Consider the following 24,348-nt stretch of genomic DNA (forward strand, 5'->3'; position numbering starts at 1 on the left):
ACGCACAAGATGGCCGAGCGTGAGGAGGAGGAGGAGAGCGGCCGCTCTTTTTCTGCAGTCGCGACCGGAGGGTCGGTGGAAGCGGCCCTCGTCGACGACACCATCGTTGGAAGCGGCCACTGAAGGAGGAGAATCAGCTGCCCGCTGGTGCTTGTGTACGGTGACGGTGCGGGGCGTTGGACCCTGGCGGCAGCAGGGGCTCGAGCACGCCGTGGGTTGAAGGAACGGAAGGGAAGGATGAGTGGACCATCAGTCCGTCCATCTCCTTCCTGCTCGGAGTGTCGCCCGGGTGTGGGAGAGTGGGGAGAGAGGAGAGAGGCGTGCGGCGGCCTCGCTAACGGCGTCTATCTTGTTTGGGTGAGTGAGGAGAGTCGTGCGTGTCCTATGGTGACGTCATACGCAGAGCACTTTGAAGAATTGGGTTTGAAATGAAATTAGAAATTACATTTTGAAACTTTAAAATCTCTCTAACTTAAAAAATATAAGACCAATTTAAATGAAACTTGTTATAAACAGTCGCCAGGACAGTGGCGATTAAGGTGGCGCTAAAATTGTTGCGCTATGGTTTACCGTTTTGGCTGTAGGTCCACATTTTCAGAGAGATATATATACATACAAATATATATATATGTGGTGGCTCCCAAGGGTCGGGCCATACCACTACCGACCCCTCGGCACGGGAATGGACCAGTCCAGGGGGGGGCGGTCCGGTACTACGTATATAAGGACAAGGTTTTGGGCGCAAATCCATTCCAGCAGACTTGACCGGTCTGATAACTGAGGAATAATAAAACAGAACGTCCCGAAATACCCGGCTTCTCGCCTTTATTTCGGGCCTCTTCCGACGCGCCACATTGGTGACCTCGACGGTCCATTCATACTAGGATGGACAAACGATGGATAGCCGACCGTCCGTCCGGCTCGCAGGCCGACCAGGCCGCAGCTGTCGACGCGGTAGGCATCAAGCTCCCGACTTTCTGGACCACCCGGGCTCGCGTTTGGTTTTACCAAGCGGAGACCCAGTTCCAGCTGCGGGGCATCACAACAGATGATACCCGTTTTTTCCACCTGGCGGGAGCTCTTGACCAGGACACGGCCGAAGAAGTCACGGAGTTCCTCCAGGACCCACCGGCCCACGATAAATATAAAACCCTTAAGGAGCTGCTGCTCCAAACCTACGGGCTAACCCGAATGGAGCGGGCCGAAAGGCTCCTCCACATGCCAGGCCTCGGTGACCGGCGCCCATCTAGCTCCTGAAGGAGATGGTTGCGTTGCTCGACGGGCACAGACCGTGCCTGATGTTTGAGTATACTTACCTGCACCTGCTGCCGGCCGACATTCGCCTGCAGCTTACCGACGCCTCCTTTGATGACACCCGGGCCCTCGGCAGGCGCGCGGACGCACTGTGGGCGGCGCGCCGTGATGACGTCAGCGCGCTAAACGTCACTCGAGCAGCGCCCGATTCGGGCGGGGGAGCTGTGGAAGGAGTGACAGCTATGCCCCGGAGGCTTGCTGGTCCTGCACCCGCACATGCACCTGCAGTCCCACACCAGCAGGCTCCAGCCAGCACCAGCAGGAGGCACTGGTGTTATTACCACCAGCGCTGGGGTGCTGCAGCCCGACAATGCCGCCAGCCGTGCACGTTCCAGGAAACGCCGGGGCTGGCTGCCAATAGTCCCCGCGGCGGCCGGCCACATTCACCGCCTCTTCGCCTGGGATCGGTGCTCCGGGGACCGCTTCCTCGTGGATACCGGGGCGGAGCTGAGCGTCCTGCCCACTTCGCAGCTGGACATTCGTTCTGGGAAGCGGGGGCCCATCCTCACCGCTGCAAATGGGAGCCACATTCAGACTTATAGCGTCCGCACGGTCCTCATCGTTTTCGGCGCCAGTCATTTCACGTGGCAGTTCACGATCGCCGACGTCTCCCAGCCGTTGCTCGGGGCTGACTTTCTGCGGGCTCATTCTCTCCTGGTGGACGTCAGTCAGCAGCGCTTGGTCCACTCCGCCACGATGGAGCCCATTGCGCTGCGGCTGAATGACCCCGTTGTACGCCCACTGATGTCCGTGGACTCCCATTTCGCTCGGACTCTGGCGGAATTACCGGATATTATGGCCCCGCAATTCCGGTCTTCGACCCCCAAGCACGGGGTGGTCCATTATATCATAACTACCGGCCCACCCCTCCACGCACGAGCACGCCGACTGCCGCCTGAGAAGCTACGCCTGGCACGGCAGGAGTTCCGCACGATGGAATTCTTGGGGATCGTCCGCCCTTCCAACAGCCCATGGGCGTCCCCACTCCACATGATCCCCAAGGCAAACAGGGGCTGGAGACCTTGCGGGGATTATCGGCGGCTGAACGTCACTACCACCGAGGACCGATACCCCGTGCCCCACATCCAGGACTTCAACGCCCATTTGGCCGGGGCCACGATATTCTCGAAGGTGGATCTGGTGCGGGGTTACAACCAGATCTCGGTCCGCCCGGAGGATGTGCCCAAGACGGCAATCATCACGCCGTTCGGACTGTACGAGTTCATACGGAAGGCGTTCGGCCTCAAGAACGCCGCGCAGGCATTCCAACGGATAATGGACGGCGTGTGTCGTGGGTTTGATTTCCTGTTCGTCTACCTCGACGACATCTTGGTAGCCAGCCGCTCGCGGCAGGAGCACTGTGCCCACCTCCGGCAGATCTTCCAGCGGCTCAGCGAGCACGGGTTGGCTATCAACCTCGCCAAGTGCCGCTTTGGCGTGGCCACAATTGACTTTCTCGGCCACTGTGTGTCTTCGCAAGGCGCGGTTCCCCTGCCGGACAAAGTCGACGCCATCCGCCGGTTTCCCCGTCCGTCCTCGGTGCGCGGTCAGCAGGAGTTCGTCGGCATGGTGGCGTTTTACCACCGGTTCCTGCCATCCGTGGCCCACATCATGCGGCCGCTATACGAGCTGCTGGCGGGGAAGCGTAAAAACGTCATGTGGACCGACGAGGCGGTAACAGCCTTCGACGGCGCAAAGGAGGCTCTGGCTCGGGCTGTGCTGCTGGTTCACCCACGGGAGGATGCCCCGACAGCCCTTACGGTGGACGCCTCAGAGTCGGCGATTGGTGCCGTACTGGAGCAACGAACGGACGGGGAGATGCCCGCCTACCGGACTGCCATCTCTGGCTCCGCCTTGAGGATGTCCCCCTCGGCCCCGGAGGAGCGACGATACTGTGCGATGTGTCGGCAGGTCAACCGCGCCCCATCGTTCCGGCCACGTGGCGCTGGAGGGTGTTCGACGTGGTCCACGGGCTGGCTCACCCATCCATCCGGGCGACGACCGCACTGGTAGCTGCGCGGTTCATGTGGCACGGTCTGCGCAAGCAGGTTGGCCACTGGGCCCGCACCTGCATTCCGTGCCAGACGGCGAAGATTCAACGCCACGTCCGGACGCCACTCCAGGAGATCGGTCTATCCTGCCGGCGTTTCGACCACCTGCACGTGGACATTGTGGGCCCTCTCCCGCCGTCCCGGGGCATCACACACCACCTCACGGTGGTGGACCGCTTCACACGGTGGCCGGAGGCCATACCGCTGGCCGACACAGCCACAGCTACATGCGCTCGTGCATTGGCCGCGCACTGGATCGCTCGCTTTGGGGTGCCGGTGGTCATCTCATCGGACCGGGGGCCACAGTTCACCTCAGAGCTGTGGTCGGCCATGGCCCACCTGTTGGGCGTGCGGCTGCACCACACCACGGCCTATCACCCGCAGGCAAACGGCCTGGTGGAGAGGTTCCACCGGCAGCTGAAGACAGCGCTGAAGGCGCGACTCTCCGGCCCCGACTGGATGGACGAGCTACCATGGGTCCGTATGAGGGCCCATACCGGGTGCTGGAGCACGGACAGACAACCTTTGTTTTGGACATGGGGGGCCGGCCGGAGGCCGTGTCAATTGACCGCCTGAAGCCGGCCCACTTAGACATTGACCAACCGGTGCGGGTTGCCGAGCCTCGGCCACAAGGTTGCCCACCTTTGCGGGTCCCACCACCTGTCCCTCCAACTGTGCCTCCGCCGGCCCCTCTGTCGACCGATTACCGTACGCGGTCCGGTCGGGTTGTGCGACCACCAGTGCGCTTCGTGCCTCCGGTTCTGCGGGGGGGGTCCTGTGGCGGCTCCCAAGGGTCGGGCCATACCACTACCGACCCCTCGGCACGGGAATGGACCAGTCCAGGGGGGCGGTCCGGTACTACGTATATAAGGACAAGGTTTTGGGCACGAAGCCATTCCAGCAGACTTGACCGGTCTGATAACTGAGGAATAATAAAATAGAACATCCCGAAATACCCGGCTTCTCGCCTTTATTTCGGGCCTCTTCCGACGCGCCACATATATATATATATATATATATATATATATATATACAAGATCTGAGTTTTAGTAATATAATAATAATTATATATATATATATATATATATATAGATTTCATTTTGGCAAAAGGGATAATCAAGCATGATTCCACAAAACTGTTGTCTGAAGAAGCGTCCTGGCCCAAAACGTTACCCATCTTTTTTTCTCCAGAGATGCTGCCTGACCCGCTGAGTCTCTCCACCACTTTGTGTCCATGATTCCACTAAATCTTAATTGAATAATCAGATTATCTTTTCTTGGGGTGTTGAATGAGAGAAAATGTTGGCTAGGAAGAAATCCTGCAGTGTCTATGTCTAAATATTCTAATTGGCTCCTTTGCAGCCAGGTGAGAGAGCAAACAACTTAAGATCAACCCCCCCCACTCCAACCAGTTGTGTGGCATACCTTTGTATTCCACACGAGTTTGACCTAGTTTCTGGCCTCAAATCTTCCACTCAGAGCTGAAATCACACTATTCTGCCTTGAGGTACAAGCACAACTTACTACTCAGCGAAGCTAGTACATTCTCCCTGCTGTTCGGGTTGATAACTGTGCGATGCCCAGAAATTGATAGAGCATTCACAGTTTCCTTATTTCTTATCATGTACGAGGATGTTCATTCATAATTAGCCAGCCACAATTGAAGAGTCGAGAGTGATTCATTGTGATATGTACCAGCAAACAAACAATTATATTGTTACTTGCTGCTGCTTTAGAGGCCCATTAACACAATAACACACAAACAAATAATCAGTAATATTACAAATTAATACTCCACAGTACTAGGTAACCATAAAGGGTAATACATAACACATCTTTCCATATATAGGTGATAAGTAAATTGTATCTCCTTTCTTCATTTCATCTAACTTGGTAACTTTAAATGCTTGCAGCAATGGAAAAAATTCTAAACTGCTTATTTTGCTTAGAAGTTCATTGTTCACATTTTCAACATGACTTTCGAAAATATGTGTTTGAAATCACCTTCGTTGGAAATGAAAAGCTTGGAGTTAATTATGTTTTTCATCTGCAAATTCAGTCACTGTTCAAACTACAAGGAATGATGAACTGAACACAGCAAGCAACTCTGTAACACGTGCAATGCAATGTCACTAGGGGAGTCCTCCAAAGGGGACTCTTACTGGGGACCCATGGAAAAAGCATGCTGGAAAACATCTATTGTTGCTTGTATATTGACATCAGGGGTGTGGTCTGTTTCACAGCAGTCAACATAATCGGCATTTTCTGGATGATGTATATAATCTGATTTTAATGCCTTTCATCTCTTGTCCACAGAGTTTAGCAAGCGATGGTGTACCCTGGAAGGTGGATTTCTCAGTTATTATGAGGGTGACAAGTCTGCCACACCAAATGGGAGGATTGATATCAGTGAGGTAGTCTGTTTGGGAGTGACCAAGTCTGATCTTACATGGGGTTCTGGGTGAGTATGACATTTAAAACATATTTCTTTAGATTGGAAAGAATCCCAGTAGAATTAATTGTTACAAATTAATTGTTCCAAACAGCTTGACATGCTGTTGTTTACAACACAAATTTTCCTTGCACATGGACAAAATATTCTTACACTGATGTGTTATCTATAATTCTGTCTGCCTTTCAATTCAATCACTCTTGGCCCACTAAGATGAAAGACGGCTTGTTCAACATCAGCTAAAGTCATGGCATCTGCTCTTTATTGGTGATACTGCAGTTGTCCCCAACTTGCCTGATATGTGGTGGATCATGTTGCACTTATTAAGTTTAGAATAGCAATCAGTACTGAGAAAACAGTTGTCAGCACACTCTGATTGAAAATGCAATGCAAAAATCAGCAAAGCAAAGTATGTGTCACATTGTAAACTTACTTGTGGAAGAAAAGTAACTACTGGCCCTAAATGCAAAGGTTTGAATTACAAATATACCACAAGGAAGGTTCATTCTGTTTATTTGTCAACAAACACTCCTTGACTTGCTCAATGTTTTTTTGTTTAGTTTGTTAATGCCACGTGTACCAAGGTACAGTGAACAGCTTTTTTGTTTAGTTTATTAATGCCACGTGTACCAAGGTACAGTGAACATTTTTTTTGTTTAGTTTGTTAATGCCACGTGTACCAAGGTACAGCGAACAGCTTTTTTGTTGTGTGCTATCCAGTCATCGAAAAAACTATACGTGTTTACAATCGCGTCGTCCACAGTGTATAACATTTAGTGCAAGATGAAGTCTGGTTAAAGGTAAATCAAAGGCCTCCAACGAGGTAGATGGGAGGTCAGGACTGCACTTTAGCTGGTGAGAGAGCAGTTCAGTTGCCTGATAACAGCAGGGAAGAAACTGTCTGAATCTGGAGGTATGCGCTTTCACACTTCTGTATCTCTTACCACATGGGAGAGGGAAGAAGAGGGATTCAATACGGGTGGGCCTGGGAACGTTGCTGGTGATATTTGCTCCTGGGAACTTGAAGCTTTCAACCATCTCTACTTCGCCGTTAATGCACATGTGTACTGCTTCGCTTCCTGAAGCCGATCACTATTTCCTTTGTCTTGCCGACATTAAGAGAAAGGTTGTTGTCTTGACACCAGGTCACAAGGTTCTTAATCTCCTTCCTGTACTCCGTCTCGTCACTACTTGATATCCAGCCCACCACGGCGGTGTCGTCTGCAAGCTTGTAAATGAAGTTGGGTTGGGATTTGACTGGACAGTTTTGAACATTCTGGCTTTTTATTATAGATTTTCAGTATCTGCAGTTTCTACTTTTCTGAATCCTGTGGTGTCTGCCTATAATCGCTCTTTCTTGCCGCTGTGAACAAGATCAATGTACTTGAAACAGAAACTGAACAGCTTTTGATGTCATTGAAAAATGCTTGAAGTCACTTGGGACTAGTAGATCACCAACCGCTAGATCCTCGAGCAAACCAGCCAATGTTGTGTGCAATTCCCAAAGGGCATTGCAGGTACTTGAAGCATGCACCTCAGGAACTGTGTGTAATGCTGAAAACAAAACCTTGTATACACTGGCAAAATGACAAGTTAGAGGAAAGTCTAAAAAATTCAGCATTCCCCTTGGGAGAACTCAGCCGCAACTTCTTATGAAGACACCAGGAATACATAGCTGCAGTCATATTGGAGGCTAACAAAGTGCCCAGGCCAGCAAGCCAGTTGGAGGAATGCCCCAATCTCCTTCGGACTCACTGGACTCCATTCTCGGTACAGAGATCAGTTTATAGATACAGCGCGGAAACAGGCCCTTCAGCCCACTGAGGCCGCGCCGACCAGCGATCCCTGCACACTATTACTATCCTACATGCACTAGGAACAATTTACATTTATACCAAGCCCATGAACCTCCAAACCTGCATGTCTTTGGAGTGCGGAAGGAAACGAAATCCTGTCAAAAACTCATGCTGGTCACTGGGAGTACGTACAAACTACATACAGACAGTACCCATAGTCAGGATCGAACCCAGGTGTCTGGTGTTGTAAGGCAGCAACTCTACCGCTGTGCCACCGTGACACTCACATAGCGACACAAAGTGCTGGAGTAACTCAGCGTGTCAGACAGAATCTCCGGACAATGAATAGACGATGTTTTGGGTTGGGACCCTACTTCAGACTGATTGTGGGAGATAGAAAGCTGGGAGAGAGGAGCGGCAAGACAAAGCGTGGCAGGTAATAGGTAGACACAGGTGAGGAGGGTTTTAATAAGCAGATGGTTGGAACAAAAGGCTAGAAATAAAAGCTGATGGTGTGAGACAGACTGATTGAAGAATTGCAAATTGTGAAACCAGAGGAAGAAATGTAGGAGAAGGGAGAAATATGTTCGAGTCCAGATGGGGCATAAGGGAGGGAAGTGGGGGTGAAAGGGGAGGGGGGGGGGGATTGCTCGAGGTTACCTAAAATGTGAGAAATTACCAGAAGCCAATATGGGGCGGCACAGTGGTGGAGCTGATACCTTCAATCCTGACCTGAGGTGCTGACTGTGTGGAGCTTGCACGTTGTCCAAATGAATACATGGGTTTCCTCTGGGTGCATTGGTTTCCTTGCACGACACAAAGTCATGCAAGTTTGCAGGTTAATTGGCCTCTGTAAAATTGCCCCTAATGTATAGGTAGTGGATGAGGTGGGAAAACATAGAACTCTTGTGAACGATGTTGGATGGTTGGTGTGGACTCGTTGGGCCAAAGGGACAATTTCCATGCTATATCTCTAGACTAAACTAGTCTCAAATAATGATGGGGCCTTGATGTTAATAGAAAGATTAGAGTGAGTTTGTGGATAAAATGTTCACGTGAAATCTGATGAAGCCTTGGAACTAACTACATATAATAATGGAATCTGAAACTCATCATACTTGAAGGCCCAGGAGAGCACCTGAGGTGCAGTTATCTACAGCACTGAGAAGCGTAGCGACAAGGAACTGCAGATTACAGAAAGTTATTGTCATTCGGTACAGATACCGAACGAAATTACAGCAGTCACAGAACACAACAAAAAAGAAAAGTACACAGGACACACGACCCCAACACAAACATCCATCACAGTGACTCCAAACACCCCCTCACTGTGCTGGAAGGCAACAAAACTTCCACTCTCTTCCCCCCACACCCACGGACAGGCAGCTCGACCCCTACCGAGGCGACCGACACGCACAGCCCCCGCAAGGGGATGGAAGGCCCCGCGGCCGAGCCGCACCGGGCACTGAACCGTCCTGCGGCCGAGCCGCGCCAGCGATGTTAAGTCCAGTGGCCGAGCCGCGCCGGGCGATGGAAGGCACCGCGGCCGAGCCGCACCGGGCGCTGCTAAGTCCCGCGGCCGAGCCGCGCCGGCGATGTTAAGTCCAGCGTCCGAGCCGCGGCGGGCGATGGAAGGCCCCGCGGCTGCGCCGGGCGCTGAACCGTTCCGCGGGCGAGCCGCGCCGGGCGATGGAAGGCCCCGCGGCTGCGCCGGGCGCTGAACCGTTCCGCGGGCGAGCCGCGCCGGGCGATGGAAGGCCCCGCGGCTGCGCCGGGCGCTGAACCGTTCCGCGGGCGAGCCGCGCCGGGCGATGGAAGGCCCCGCGGCCGAGCTGCACCGAACGCTGAAACGTCCCGCGGCCGTACCGGGCGATGGAAGGCTCCGCGGCCGAGCTGCACCGAACGCTGAAACGTCCCGCGGCCGTACCGGGCGATGGAAGGCCCCGCGGCCGAGCCGCGCCGGGCACTGTTAGGTCCCGCGGCCGAGCCGCGCCAGCGATGCTAAGTCCAGCGGCCGAGCCGCGCCGGGCAATGGAAGGCTCCGCGGGCGATGGAAGGCCCCGCGGGCGATGGAAGGCCCCGCGGCCAAGCTGCGCCCCGGGGAAGAGACCTAATAAAAGAAAGGTTTCCCCCACCCCACCCCCCACACACATACACAGCCAAAAACAGAAACAAAAACCATCCCAACACCGACACACAAACAAAAAAAAAGGAAAAAAGACAAAGAGACTGCCAGCGAGCCGCAGCCGTTAGGCGCAGCCACAGATGCTGTTTTACAAAAAAAAAGACACAAAGTACTGGAGTAACTCATCAGGTCAGGCAGCATCTCTGGAGAGAGTTGATATTTCGGGTTGGGTTGGGGATTAGTGTCCATGGTTGGTAATTTTCAGCTGACATTGACACAGTGGGCTGAATAGCCTTTCTTTGGTTGATACATTTCTGATTGTTATAAAACTGGAATTCATTTGTAAAGCGGTTGCTTATGCACTATTATATTAAATAGTTCTCGTATGAATTCCTCCGTGAACTGAAATCATCTGAGAATATCTGGAAACCGTAAGGATCCAACATGCTTAATGTAGAAGAGAAAAATAATGAATATCTGAGAGGGAACTGAGAGAATTTCTTAAATGTAGATAATACCCTCTTATCGTATAGCACATTTAAAACTTAACACATTTAAAACTTAACACTTAAAACACTCTCTAGCGACAATTATGCCAGATAGTGGCTGCTTTGGGCCCTTTTATGTTACCTATTGGTGTGTCCTATGTTACATAAAAGTTGTTGATTCATAAAATATTTAACATCCAAAGTAAAATAAAAATGCATTGCGAATGTTTTTGTTTGGAATGCTTTGTGCCCTAAATACTGCTGAGAATGATTTGTGCCCATGCAGGGCATTGTCAATGTATGTAGCATTACTTTTGTTTGTAATGCACATCATTGCTATAATTTCTGACCATTTTCACTTGATTTCCCCCTATCCTCCAGTCCTATGAAAAGATTAAACATGGAGAGCTTTGTAGATGACTCATCGTTTGTGTCCAGTGTCTAAACTGAGGTTAACCTGAGAATACGAGGGTGGCATGGTGGTGCAGCGGTAGAGTTGCTGCCTTACAGGGTTTGCAGCTCTGGAGACCCGGGTTCTCCCTGTGAATGCATAGGTTTTCTCAGAGACGTTTGGTTTCCAACCACACTCCAAAAACGTACAGGTTTGTAGGTTAATTGGCTTGGGTTTGTATACTTGGTACTAGTGCAAATTGTCCCTAGTGTATGTTGGCTTGTGTTACTGTGCGGGGATGGCTGGTTGGTGCGGACTCGGTGGGCCGAAGGGCCTGTTTCCGTGCTGTATCTCTAAACTAAACAAAAAATATTTCCTAACGATACCGGCAGACGATTTGGTGCACCAATGCGAAGCATTGTGGAACATTTGTTAGGATTTGTTTTGCTTTGCTTATAGTTTATCCATATTGTTATTCCCGTCACTATAAACAGCAGTCTCCCATTTCAAAAATCTTAAATGTGGAAAGTGCAACATTGGTTAAGGACAGCGTGCAATATACATCATCTTTCACAATCTCATATTAATGTGCATTTAGAATTTTTTTTTTTAAATGGCAAAACCTAATGAATGCTAATAATAGATTAAAATATCCAATTTGTATAAAGCAAGCATAAAAATGTCAGCGTCATGGTCACTGAGCACTGCAAAGGTTCTTTCTTGAACAACTCACTGCATTGTGAAATGAACAGATGAATGCAAGATTTACAAGCGAGTTCAGCAGACCAAGACCTGAAAGTCAGTTTCATTCAAAGTCCTTGCTTCATCCTTCCATTAACCCCAGTCCCAGAGGTGAAAATGTGTTTCAGTCAACTGTGCCGTCGAGTCTTCTGTACATGCTCTCCATGCCCTCTGCCGCGACCAACTGCAAAGATTTTACACAAAATTATGATGTCAGTAAATCCCGTTTGAACTGGATTTGAGAACAAAACCGTGAGCGATTGCAGAGAACTTTGATGTTCTTGATCAAGGTGAACCTTGTTTGGCACAGACATTGGAAGTCGAAGGGCCTGTTCCTTTGCTATACTGTTTGATGTTCTAGCCCACCATTGACATTAATTGCCAGTCTCCTTTGTTTGTGTCCAAAAAGATATTTGGAGTAAACGTTATATGACACTTGACCATTAAATTTTCTAACTGACAGTAGATGGGAGAATTTTTCAGTTATAGACTTCTAATGAGTTTCTGGGCGGTGTTGCTCTAATCCCTTGATAACCTCTCTGGAATTGGTCTACCAGAAAACACTGGAATGTTTGTCATCAGTACTGGGTTAACAATGACAGAAGCTGGAGATGTTCTTTGAACAAAGACGGCTCAGAGGAAATTTGATAGAGATGTGCAAGATCCTGATAATTTTAGATTTGATAGCTAAATGGAAGTTGTTACTGTCAAGGACAGAGGATCACAGATGTAATGTAATTAGCAAAAGAATTCACAGGGAATATGATGAGTTATGTATGCAGAATGCCTGATGACCTTGATCTTTGTGTCCGTGAAGGTGGTAAAATCTGGGCTTCCAAATGGGAATTTTGGAAAGGCGCTTGAGGGAAAATAATTTGCAGGGAATGGATATGCCTGGATTGCTCTACAGGGAACTGTCATGGACACAGTGGGAGATATGGCTTCCGTCTGTGCTATCATTACTCAAAGTGATCGAGTGTGTTTGTCAGCCTTTATAGAATCCACCTGAATTTCACTGGTAGAGACGCTACCTGTCTAGTTACCACCTTGACGATGAAGGTGATCATCCAGCCCAATGACACAATGCCATGCAATGTCACACCTGCAGATACGATGTGCATTAATTTTGGCTCTGTCATGTTATTCTTAAGATTCAAAAAATATTTGAGCAAAATATTCGGTATTTAGAAAGACGTCGATGATATCGAAAAGGTTTTTCTCCATTTATAAGCAGTGCATGCACGCTGAAGAGCCATCAGTGTGTGAGGTCATTGCATCCTCTCATGTGCATGGCAGATTGATTCTGAATTACAAATCTGAGAATCGGCATTACAGTGAAAGCCACCTAGGAATATTTCAAACTACAACGGATGAATCAATTTTGTGTTTTAACTTCTGCCATCGATGCCTTTCCCTGATTAGGGTCATGGTGTTGCTGTGAAGTAGATCTGCAGCTCCACTGAATGAACTCAGCTGCCTGTCCTTAGTTTCACTGATCTTTGTCAGCACCAACCTACTCTCGTGTGTGTGTGTGTGTGTCACATTTATCTTGTGCTGCCACACTCTGATACAAGATACCTTCTTTCATGTCAGGGTAATTTCCGGCCCAAATGCTTGATTTTTCTTTTGAAAATAACATTCTTCAGCTTTTTTATTATTGTTTCTTTTCAAAAAAGATCAACTTCATTAATATAATCTTGCCTTGTAGATTATAAAACAAAGATGAATCGATTTAACATCAGATTTTTCTTACTGATGATTATTGATGGAGTGCTTATGGTCTTTAAGATAGTTTGAATTATTGGGCTATTCAATGCTATTAAAGAAAGCTCTTGCCATTTTATTTAATGCCGATTCACTGGAATATTAAATACTCCACTGGTCTGAAATCTCAGGTAGGCTATGAAGGAAATCTCTAAACTTTCCATCTAACTTTTGTCCACTTTCATTCAACAAGGGAATAAGCTTCTGTTTATGGAAGTCAGTATTTTTCCATTTATTCAAGTCAGCGTTCTACATAAGCCACAATACTGTTCAATGGTACAACTGAGAACTCTGGAAACTTAAGTATTTTTGTAATTGAATAGCATATTAATTATTGAAAGCTTTGAAATATTCAGCTATGTATAATCATTGTGTAAATTGCACCAGTTCCTGACTAAATGTACATTCAGCAATTTATGCTGCAGTATGCTGGCATTAATCCCAGATCATTCTGAATCCATTTGTCTCAGACACTAAATCTTCATGTATTTCAGTTATCATTGCACTGTTAATGGCACTTTGTAGAATTGCAATAGAACCCAATGGAACATATTACACAGGAATTAAGTACCAAACTGCTGCTCCGCAACGTGACACAAGCCTGTTGTTAAAATTTGCATCTGAACAAAAAGTATTTGCTCATTCCCCACTATTGTAATAAACATGGAAGACATGTGGTGATTATTTTTGTCAACCAAAGCAAGTTTTGGCAGCATATGTTGTGGGTTCATAGATACTATATTAAATCTACTTCATTCTGCCTCTTTCTATCTCTTACTGCTGTTCTAGCAACCCTTCTTGTATCTCTCTCGTTGTTCCTTTCCTGTAGATATTGGACAGATGAAATAAAATGGTGCTTTGGGAAGATGAACAACGGAAGTATTATACTTAATGATATGACCAGTGGAGTATTTTTTCCCATTTAAAGTGAGAGATACGTTATTTAAGCAAATGAAAGTTCTTGCATCACAAAATTTTGTAGTCTTTAATAGCCTGATAGTTGTTGGGAAGAAACTGCCCCTGCAAAGGACCCACAATCCTGTTTATATCTGGGAAATACTGCCAAGGCTGGTGTGGAGGTAGATACAAAAGTGCCATATACAAGACTTTTAGATAGACACCCAGATATGCAGAAACTGGAGAGGTATGGATAACATGCAGGCAGATGAGATTGGTGTATCTTGGCATCATGTTCAGTATAGACATGGTGGGCTGAAAGGCCTGTTCCTGCACTGTACGTTTCTATGTTTTATGTGTGGTTCACACCCAATGCTCTAAATTGGCGAAGGGTGGATAGATGGTGGCAGTAACCAAAGGCTGAGGTTTAGGGAGGGGTTAGGTCGTTTCTCGTACAGATTAATTGAGTGAGCGAGTGCTTGTATTGCAAAATCAAACCTCATTGATGCTAATACTAGTTAAAGCAGTAGTTTCCACCATTGAATTAAACTTTTGACTTTATTGGGACCTCGGGTCATAACTGGCAGAGCTTTGCAGCGACATTGTTTTCCACTGGTGAAATATCTCTACTTTTAGCACCAGTTTGTCGTAAAAGAGAAATAATGTGGGGAAAAAAATCCATACCTTTAATTATTTACAGAAGAAATACTCTGACACAGCTGCAGTTTTTGCTCTGTAATCTATTTCGCCTTGAACACAGCTTATTTCAGTTTTTAAAAAATCCACAGAGATGCCATTGAATCCTTTTTAACATATTCACATTTCAGAAAATAACTAAAAATGATAAGATTACTTTAAAATGAGAATTGCTCCAGCAAAAGACAGATTAATTAGCATTCCCCTGTCCTCCTTATTAACAAACTCAATGGCAGTGCTGTTTAATCAAGGAAGAATAACTCCCTGAATATTCTGTTGAGATGTGCATTAAACTAAAATAAAATTTTAAAAAATGTTTATTATTATTAATCTTTTGAGTAGGCAGTATCTTTCCTCTCAGAAATTAAGCATTAACGGTATGAGATGAAACTGCCTGAACATACTGAGTATTGTTCAATTATTATATATTTAGAACTACATGCTGGTTGTTAATTCATTGGGACAGGTTTTTGCTTTTTACATCCAATGTACTAATCCTTTGAAATCAATGGATTGGAAACCAGACAGCATCTGAGTCAGACGTTTGTGATGGTAAGACCCACTCCAAAGACATAAGCATAACCAAAACTAGGCTTATCCTTCACTGCAGAGAGAGAGAGTCCTACACTGTTAGAGATGTTGCCTTTTGAGTGAAAACGGTAGAACATATCCAGGGATTGAAGACCTGGTAGATTAATGTCTGTAGTCAGAGAAAATAGTAGGAGTATCCTGAAGGAAAAAAAATAGAAAAGCTTACATGAACCAAAATGATAATGTTACATCCTCATTGCCCAACGTGAAAGGATAATAGAAAGAGAGTGAAGTCAAGGATATTGTAGAAGATGTAGGCACAAGGAACTGCAGATGCTGGTTTACAATAAAAAGATACAAAATACTGGAGTATTTGCAACTCTGGAAGATGTGGATAGACGAGGAGTGGAACAGCAGATGTATGGAATGACAGGCTAGAGTTGAAAAGCCAAAAGGGTGTCAGCAAAGGAGAGTGGAGGAGTGAAATGTAACTTAGAAACACAGAAAATAGGTGCACGAGGAGGTCATTTGGCCCTTCGAGCCAGCACCGCCATTCATTGTGATCATGGCTGATCATCCACAATCAGTAACCTGTGCCTGCCTTCTTCCCATATCCCTTGATTCAACTAGCCCCCAGAGCTCTATCTAACTCTCTTTTAAATTCATCCATTGAATTGGCCTCCACTGCCTTCTGTGGCAGAGAATTCCACAAATTCACAACTCTCTGGGTGAAAAAGTTTCTTCTCACCTCAGTTTTAAATGACCTCCCCTTTATTCTTAGACTGTGTCCCCTGTTTCTGGACTCCCCCGACATTGGGAACTTTTTTCCTACATCTAGCTTGTCGAGTCCTTTTATAATTTTATACGTCTCTATAAGATCCCCTCTCATCCTTCTAAACTCCAGTGAATATAAGCCCAGTCTTTCCAATCTTCCCTCATATGACAGTCCCTCCATCCCAAAGATTAACCTCGTGAACCTACGCTGCACTGCCTCAATAGCAAGGACGTTCTTCCACAACTTAGGAGACCAAAACTGCACACAATACTCCCGATGTGGTGTCACCAGGGCCCTATATAACTTCAGATGGACCTCTTTGCTCCTATACTCAAATCCCTTCGTTATGAAGGCCAACATGCCATTAGCTTTCTTCACTGCCTGCTGTACCTGCACACTTACTTTCAGTGACTGGTGTACGACACCCAGGTCTCGTTCCACTTCCCCTTTACCTAATCTGACACCATTAACATAATAATCCTTCCTTTGTCCCACCCCCCTGACATCAGCCTGAAGAAGGGTCTCGACCCGAAACGTCACCCATTCCTTCTCTCCCGAGATGCTGCCTGACCTGCTGAGTTACTCCAGCATTTTGTGAATAAATTGAAAGAGAGTTTGTTGTCCTTGCATTATGTTACGAAGTTCTCTTATCTCCTTCCTGTGCTCCATTTCGTCATCGTTCATGATCCGGCCCACCACAGTGGTGTCTTCTGCAAACTTGTAGATGGAGTTAGAGTTGAAATTGGCTGTTCAGTTGTGAGTGTGCGTTGAATATAATAAGGGACTGAGAACGTGTCCCTGTGGGGCACCAGTGTTGAAAATTATTGAGGAGGAGGTGTTGCCTAACATAGGAGTTAATGTAGCAGCTTGACCAATGATCACATCACTCTGTAGATGAAGATTACCCGCCTCACTATCCACAGAAGTTCCTCAAAGTACAGAAGTTACAAAAAGTGAAGTTTCTTGGTGATTATCAATACTCACTATTTCTAATAACCGTTTAGACTTGAGTCAAAAACAATCTCTAAAATGTTGACAGGATATAGAAGGTCCTTCAACACTAAAGAAGACAATGACAGATTATAGGGATGCGTGAATAATCGTACAACCTGGCATATTAATTAAAATAGCAAAATGTGAGATTTGACACTATTATAACAAAACTAAGGAAATCAGAAATCCAGGTGAGTTCATAAGTTCTTGGCGCAGAATTAGGCCATTCGGCCCATCAAGTCGACTCCGCCGTTCACTCATGGCTGACCTATCTTTCCCTCTTAACCCCATTCTCCTGCCTTCTTGCCATAAACCCTGACATGGGTACTAATCAAGTTCAAAGAGCAAACGATTTGGAAGCACAAATAATTGAAAGGAGCGTTGCAAAATAAAAAGCAGTGTCAGCACTAAGATTTATTTCTAGATAGATGAAATTGAAGAGGAGTGAAGTTATATTAAATGTCAATTTCTAACACCCGGATGTGGAAGTTATGCAATTAAGTGAATGGGTTTGAAAGACAGAGCAATCTAAATCTGGGCAAAAGGATGCAAGAAATTTCCACAGATGCTCAATTATTTGTAATTGAACAGTCTCCAAAATAATGGCAATGAATTGACTGCAGAGTTGGATCCAAGGGTGCAATATTAAGGCTATTGATGAAATATGTCTTAGAAATGTGCAGATATGCAGGGCAATATTCCTGGTTACAGAATTTTCAGGCGCGAAAGGGAGCAGGTTACAGAAATAATTACAATTAGAGGGAAGAATTGAGAGAAAGATCAATAAATGAGGCCAGACACAAAATGCTGGAGTAACTCAGCGGGTCAGGCAGTATCTCTGGAGAGAAGGAATGGGTGACGTTTCAGGGTCGAGACCCTTCTTCAGGCCATGCAGGTTGAACTGAGTACAAATGGGAAAATCGCTTTACAGAGAATTTATTATGGACACTAAAGTTTTTGCAGCAGATAAAATAGTAAATAAGAAGCCATCTCTGGAAAGTGCAGAAATATCAAGCCAATGTCAGATCAGAAGAATAGAAAACGTTTAGTTTAGAAATTCTAAATTGTAACACAATTTATGTGCACTGTTGTTTAATCAGCAAGCTATCTGCTGAAAGCTGTTGAGTATTTAGTATTTTACTCAATGATCCATGTAATTTGATTTTGGTCAGCCTGTGGACCCTTGTCACTGGTCGATAGATTGAAATCATGCTGGAGGACATTATCTACAAATGAGCAATACAATTTGCTGTATTTGAGAGGGTCATGCTTGACTATTCACATGGATGCAAAAGATTCCATGTCACCATCAGATAAATGTATGGAATTCAACTGTTTTTTCAGACAATAATTTTCCCTTAATCAATTCCATCAAAAACAAATTACATTGGTAATTGAACAAACTACAACGTGCACAAGGAACTCAGCTGGCCTGGCAACATCTGTGGAGGAAGTGGGCAGATTACATTTTGGGTGGGACCTTCGGTCTGATGGAGTGGTGGGGAGAAAATTGGAAAAGGGCCAAAGCCTGAAGAAGGGTCTTGACCCGAAACATCACCCATTCCTTCTCTCCCGAGATGCTGCCTGTCCTGCTGAGTTACTCCAGCTTTTTGTGTCTATCCTGGCAAGTGATAGGTGGATACAGGTGAGGAGGGTGATTGGCAGATAAGTGGAGCAAGTGACAAAAGCTAGGGATGAAAAGGATTTCAGATAGGGAAAGAGGAGGAGTGAATTGTAAAGCCGGATGGAGGGATTTGATTAAAGGGCACAGAAGAGAGGGGAAAGTAGTGAGATAAAAGAGAAATATGGGACTTGGGCATGGGAGATGGGTGTAAATAGCTGGCTGACCAGGGTGGTGGGAGATGGTGGGAGAAATGCCTGTGCATCACTGTGGGGCGTGGGGAGCAGGGAAAAGAGGGGTGATATGGGTTGCTACCCAAGCAGAATATGAGGTGTTTTTCTTCTAGTTTGTGTGTGACCTCAATCTGGCAATGGAAGGGACTAAGCACAGAAAGGTCAATATGGAAATGGGAAGGGGAATTAATATAGTTAGCAACCAGGAGCTCCAGCAGGACAGGGTGGACAGAGCTCAAGTTGCTTAGTCTTCCTTGATGTCACTGAAGTAAAGTAGACCACCTCAGGAGCAGCAAATGCAATAGATGAGGTTACAGAATGTACCCATGAGCCTCTGTCACACCTGGAAGGGCTGCTGGAGTCCCTGAGTGGAAGTGAGAGGATGTGTGGAGATATAACATCAACTGTGGTTGCAGGCGAAAGTACCTGAGGACAGGGTGGATTGCGTGTGAAAGGATGAGCGAACCAAGAAAATGTGGAGTGAGTGGGCATTACGAAAAGCATTAAGGGGTGGAGCAGGAGGGGCAGGTTGAAAGTGGCGTAAATGTCGGAGAGTGTTGTGTTGGATGTGCCTTGTGGCTTGCTCAAGATTCCAGCAGCTGCAGTTTCTTATTTCTCCATTTTGCATAGACCATTAATCTCTTTTGCTTGTTTTTGGAATCGTGCACAAGTTGGCTTCATGTTTACTTGTACAGCAGTGACTACATTTCACAAAGTAACTCATTTGTTGTGAAGTGCTTCAGGACATCCTGAAGGATACGATAAGCCACATTATAAATAGAAGTTTATCCTTTTGTCCTTCCCTCCTATTTAAGGCTGTGAAACCTTCAATGCTGTTTCTCAGTGTTTATTCAGCTCCCTTGAACAAAAGGTAATTGACCATCAATCAAGTAGGTTCTTTTGTGCTTAGTTTTGATTCCAATAATTTTGAGCCTTGCGCTCACCTTCATTGTCTTTGCTTCAATGAGAATAAATCCAATTCTATAAGTCATTTCTAAATTTAGAACCCAGGCTTCCAAATTGTTTCTGATATTCTCATCTCCGTTTTCTCAAAATCATTAGTCAGGATTGGTACTCTAGCATTCTGCACGGTGGCGCAGTGGTGAAGTTGCTGCCTTACAGCGCCGGAGGCCCGGGTTCGATCCTGACTACGGGTGCTGTCTGTGCGGAGCTTGTACGTTATCCCCGTGACTGCGTGGTTTTTCTCCGAGATCTGTTTCCTCCCACACTCCAAAGACGCATAGGTTTGTAGGTTAATTGGTTTGGTAAATGCAAAAATTGGCCCTAGTGTGTGTAGGATATTGTTAATATGTGGGGATCGCTGGTCAGCGCGGGCCTGGTGGGCCGAAAGGCCTGTTTCCACACTGTGTCTCTAAACTAAACTAAACTTGGATCACTGACCATAAGCACAAGTTAAACATGGATAAAATAATACTCTTTCAAGGTTATAATCAAATGGGTTCTAAGTATATTTAGGTATTCAATCAATTGTTTATAACAGTTTTGCATTGATTTGGAATTTTGAGTGATTAGTCAATGTTGCACCAAATTATTTTAATTTTCATGACTTCACTAATGATTTTTGTATTGAACTATGAATGGTAACGCTCCATGCAGCAGCTGTAAATTACTTTAAAGTTATTCTTCAGCATGAGGGACAACAGAAGTAGTTCATGGCAAAATATGTTGTGAAAACAAAAAGCGAGAAATGGGAAAAAATCACAGAGAAATAATTAATGCATTCAATAATCTGTTAAATGCTTAATAAAGTTGAACTGTAAGCGTTCAAGATCGCCTCAACAGGGCAATGCAAAGCGATTGAACATCTAAGCGATGAAAACAACATGGACAGCAAAGGTACCTGGAAAAAGCAAAAGTCACAACCACAGTTCTGAGAGAATGCAGTTAAAGAAAGTTTTGCGATCAAGATGATTCGTTGGTAGAAAATCCCAAATGCAGAGTAAAAGACAAATGATAAATCCGTCATTTTCTCCCAGTGGGAAACTCAGACGTGACGTTTTGCAGACTGTGAACCTCAATGTTACAAACCTACAATTGTAAATCATCTGTATTAATGTCCCTGCCATCTTCACAGTTAAGAATCGAGAACCAGATGACACAAGGTTAAGGTAAGAGGGAAAAGAGTTCATTTGAACCAGTTCATAAGTTCACATGAACTTATGAATTTATGAATAGGAAGTTTAGTAGCAGAAGATCTTTGGAGAATTGTGATTACAACTGAGTGAGAAAGGTAGGAGTATTGCTTTTGAAAAAAGCTGAACATGGGCGCTGATTACAGCTTACTTATGAAATAAGAACATGCAAATCTCAGCATAATGACTGGAAGCTCTTCTGGTGTGTTTGTATGGTTTTAATCCCATGTTTAGAAAATCTTAGCCACTGAAAGATGTGGCTAAGAAAATTAAGGTTTTGCATGCAAGCAAGGAGAGCGATAAAAATTGCACACAGCAGACGTTAGAAGCCTAAAACCAAACAAAATGCTGAAACGACTCAGCAGATCTGGCAACCAGCATGGAGAAAAGAAATTTAAATGAATGTTTCAGGTCTCTAACTTCTCAGCAGATGTAAACTCAAATTTTCATGAGGCCAACCCAGAAGACTGCATTGTAATATTCTCCGTCTGAGCTCCAGGTCCGTTCTAGAAAGAAGTCATTGTAGTACAGGGGCTGCTACCTTTTTGCCACTTGATCGACATAACGCGGAAGTCGGCTGCTTTGGCGAACCCATCTATGACAAAGTTTATTTTGTTCAAATGAGCACTGCAGCATTGTTTATCCTTGTGTGACCGACCAATTCTGAATGCCCTTATTGCTAATAGCACTAAACAACTCTATTGAATTAAGAAGTAATCTACTCGTTCTGCTGAAAATAACTTTAATGTTTCAAATCTGCCTTTCAATTTATCTCGAAGCAGCCCGTTATTGAAACTATCTCGATATCCTCTCGAGAGTGTGGAAGTCAAAACACTACCTTGTAAGACCACAATTGGATTATTTGAGCTTTATGCAGATGCATCAATTCATTACATTTTAATTTCAATAGATTTTTTGTTTTAACTTCTTCCATAAAACTGATAATGCCTTTGGATTCCGTTGTTATTTTTCATTTTAGGTATTGTAAGAAAATAACTGCAGATGCTGGTACAAATTGAACGTATTTATTCATAAAATGCTGGAGTAACTCAGCAGGTCAGGCAGCATCTCAGGAGCGAAGGAATGGGCGACGTTTCGGTTCGAGACCCTTCTTCAGACTGATGTCATGGGGGCAGGACAAAGGAAGGATATAGGTGGAGACAGGAAGACAGTGGGAGATCTGGGAAGGGGAGGGGAAAAGAGGGACAGAGGGACTATCTAAAGTTGGAGAAGTCAATGTTCATACCACTGGGCTGCAAGCTGCCCAGGCAAAATATGAGGTGCTGTTCCTCCAATTTCCAGTGGGACTCACCATGGCACTGGAGGAGGCCCATGACAGAAAGGTCAGACTGGGAGGGGGAGTTGAAGTGCTCAGCCACCGGGAGATCAGATTGGTTAACGCGGACTGAGCGCAGGTGTTGAGCGAAGCGATCTCCGAGCCTGCGTTTGGTTTCGCCGATGTAAATAAGTTGACATCTGGAGCAGCGGATGCAATAGATGAGGTTGGAGGAGGTGCAGGTGAACCTCTGTCTCACCTGGAAGACTGTTTGGGTCCTTGGATGGAGTTGAGGGGGGAGGTAAAGGGATAGGTGTTGCATCTCCTGTGGTTGCAGGGGAACGTGCCCGGGGATGGGGTGGTTTGATTTAGGTATAACTTGTACAGATGCACTTCAGCGCTTTCCCATTCAATGTCCTATTTTCTTTGAATGAATGTGCACCACCTCATATTTGACAGCATTGAATGCCAATGGCCACTTTTTTATGAGGAGGGATTTCTTTAGTCAGAGAATGTGTGGAATTCTTTGCCACAGAAGGCTGCGGAGGTCGTCAATGGATATTTTTAAGGCAGAGATAGATTGATTCTTGATTAGTACGGGCCTCAAGGGTGATGGGGAGAAGGCAGGAGAATGGGGTTAGGAGGGGAAGATAAATCAGCCACGATTGAATGGTGGAATAGACGCGATGGGCTGAATGGCCTAATTCTGTTCCTATCACATGACCAGAAAGTAGTATTCTGCCTATTACGTTTGTGAAATGTCTGATTTTTGGACATCTATTTGTTTTGCATGCAACCATATGTGTGCAAAGTGCAGATATAACACCAGAAGAGAATGCTATTGATAACCTTGCACAACTAGTGATGTAAACTATTTTCTCTTTCCCACTATAGCCATGCTTTATCTCAGACTTCTATAGTTGCACTGTTCCCCCCCCCCCCCCAGGCCTCTGATAATGTCCTAACAAGTTATGACACAAAAGTTGGGTGTTAGATGTGACATAGAACCAGTCTCACATAAACTTGAATAGCCATTCAATATAGCACTGATTATGCACTGCCATATTATTGCAGCACATAAATTCCACCTGTGTCAACATCTTTGGCATAGCATGGAAAAATAGATTTTCATTAACCCATATACCACTATGATAGCAATACAAATGCAGTGAGCAGCTCACTCCGTTCTGACAAACGGTCTCCAACCTGAAACATTCTCTCCACAGATGCAACCTGACCTGCTGAGTATTTCCAACATTTTCCATTTTTAGTAGGAGTATTTTGTATTTCTGCATCCTCAAAGACATGATCTTCGATTTTGGTTTCCAAATGAAGGATAGTGATAGTGATTGAATATCCAGCGTCCAAACTTCTGAATGTCTTACTGTGAACAGGATAGAAATATTCCAGGGCTCTCAGTCCTACAGGCGATGAATGGCAAATCATGTGGCATATTTTAAGCTATAGAACATTGAACAGTGCAGTACAAAACAGGCACTTCAGCCAACTATTCTTGTTGAACTTGATGCCAAGACCATCTCTTATCCAGCGGCACATAATCCATAACCATCCATTCCCTGCATAGCCAAAAGTCTTTTATCAAAATGTTTCTTAAATGCAACTATCGTATCTGCCTCAATCACTCACCCCTCTCACCATGTGCGATAAAGCTATGCCTGGCAGCATGATAGAGATGCTGCCTTACAGCGCTTGCAGCACCGGAGACCCGGGTTCGATCCCGACTAATGTAATTCCATACATTGCCTTTTCGGAGTTTGTACGTTTTCCCACTGAACTGCATGGGTTTTGTCCAAGATCTTCGGTTTACTTCCACACTCCAAAGACGTACAGGTTTGAAGGTTAATTGGCTTGGTGTATGTGTAAATTGTCCCTAGTGTGTGTAGGACAGTGTTAATGTGTGGGGATCGCTGGTCGGTGGGCCGAAAGGTCTGTGTATCTCTAAACTAAACTAAACTATGCCCTCGTGCACTTGATTTTTTTCCAATGCATCTCTGTCTTTGCCTCTGATCGCCTATAGGATTGAGAACCCT

At 45.7% G+C, this 24,348-nt stretch overlaps 1 protein-coding gene across 6 annotated transcripts in view; it reads left to right on the forward strand.

The window, feature by feature from the left end:
• arap2 (ArfGAP with RhoGAP domain, ankyrin repeat and PH domain 2) overlaps window positions 1-24,348 on the forward strand; it is a 325,749-nt gene that overhangs the window by 201,889 nt on the left and 99,512 nt on the right. For all 6 annotated transcript variants that reach the window (XM_078400296.1, XM_078400332.1, XM_078400306.1 and 3 more), the window contains one exon: window positions 5,682-5,826. In XM_078400296.1, the coding sequence (XP_078256422.1) occupies window positions 5,682-5,826 (145 nt within the window). The remainder of the gene's footprint in view (window positions 1-5,681; window positions 5,827-24,348) is intronic.

Source organism: Rhinoraja longicauda, chromosome 1, assembly GCF_053455715.1.
Source record: "Rhinoraja longicauda isolate Sanriku21f chromosome 1, sRhiLon1.1, whole genome shotgun sequence".
In the NCBI taxonomy this organism is placed as follows: Eukaryota; Metazoa; Chordata; class Chondrichthyes; order Rajiformes; family Arhynchobatidae; genus Rhinoraja; species Rhinoraja longicauda.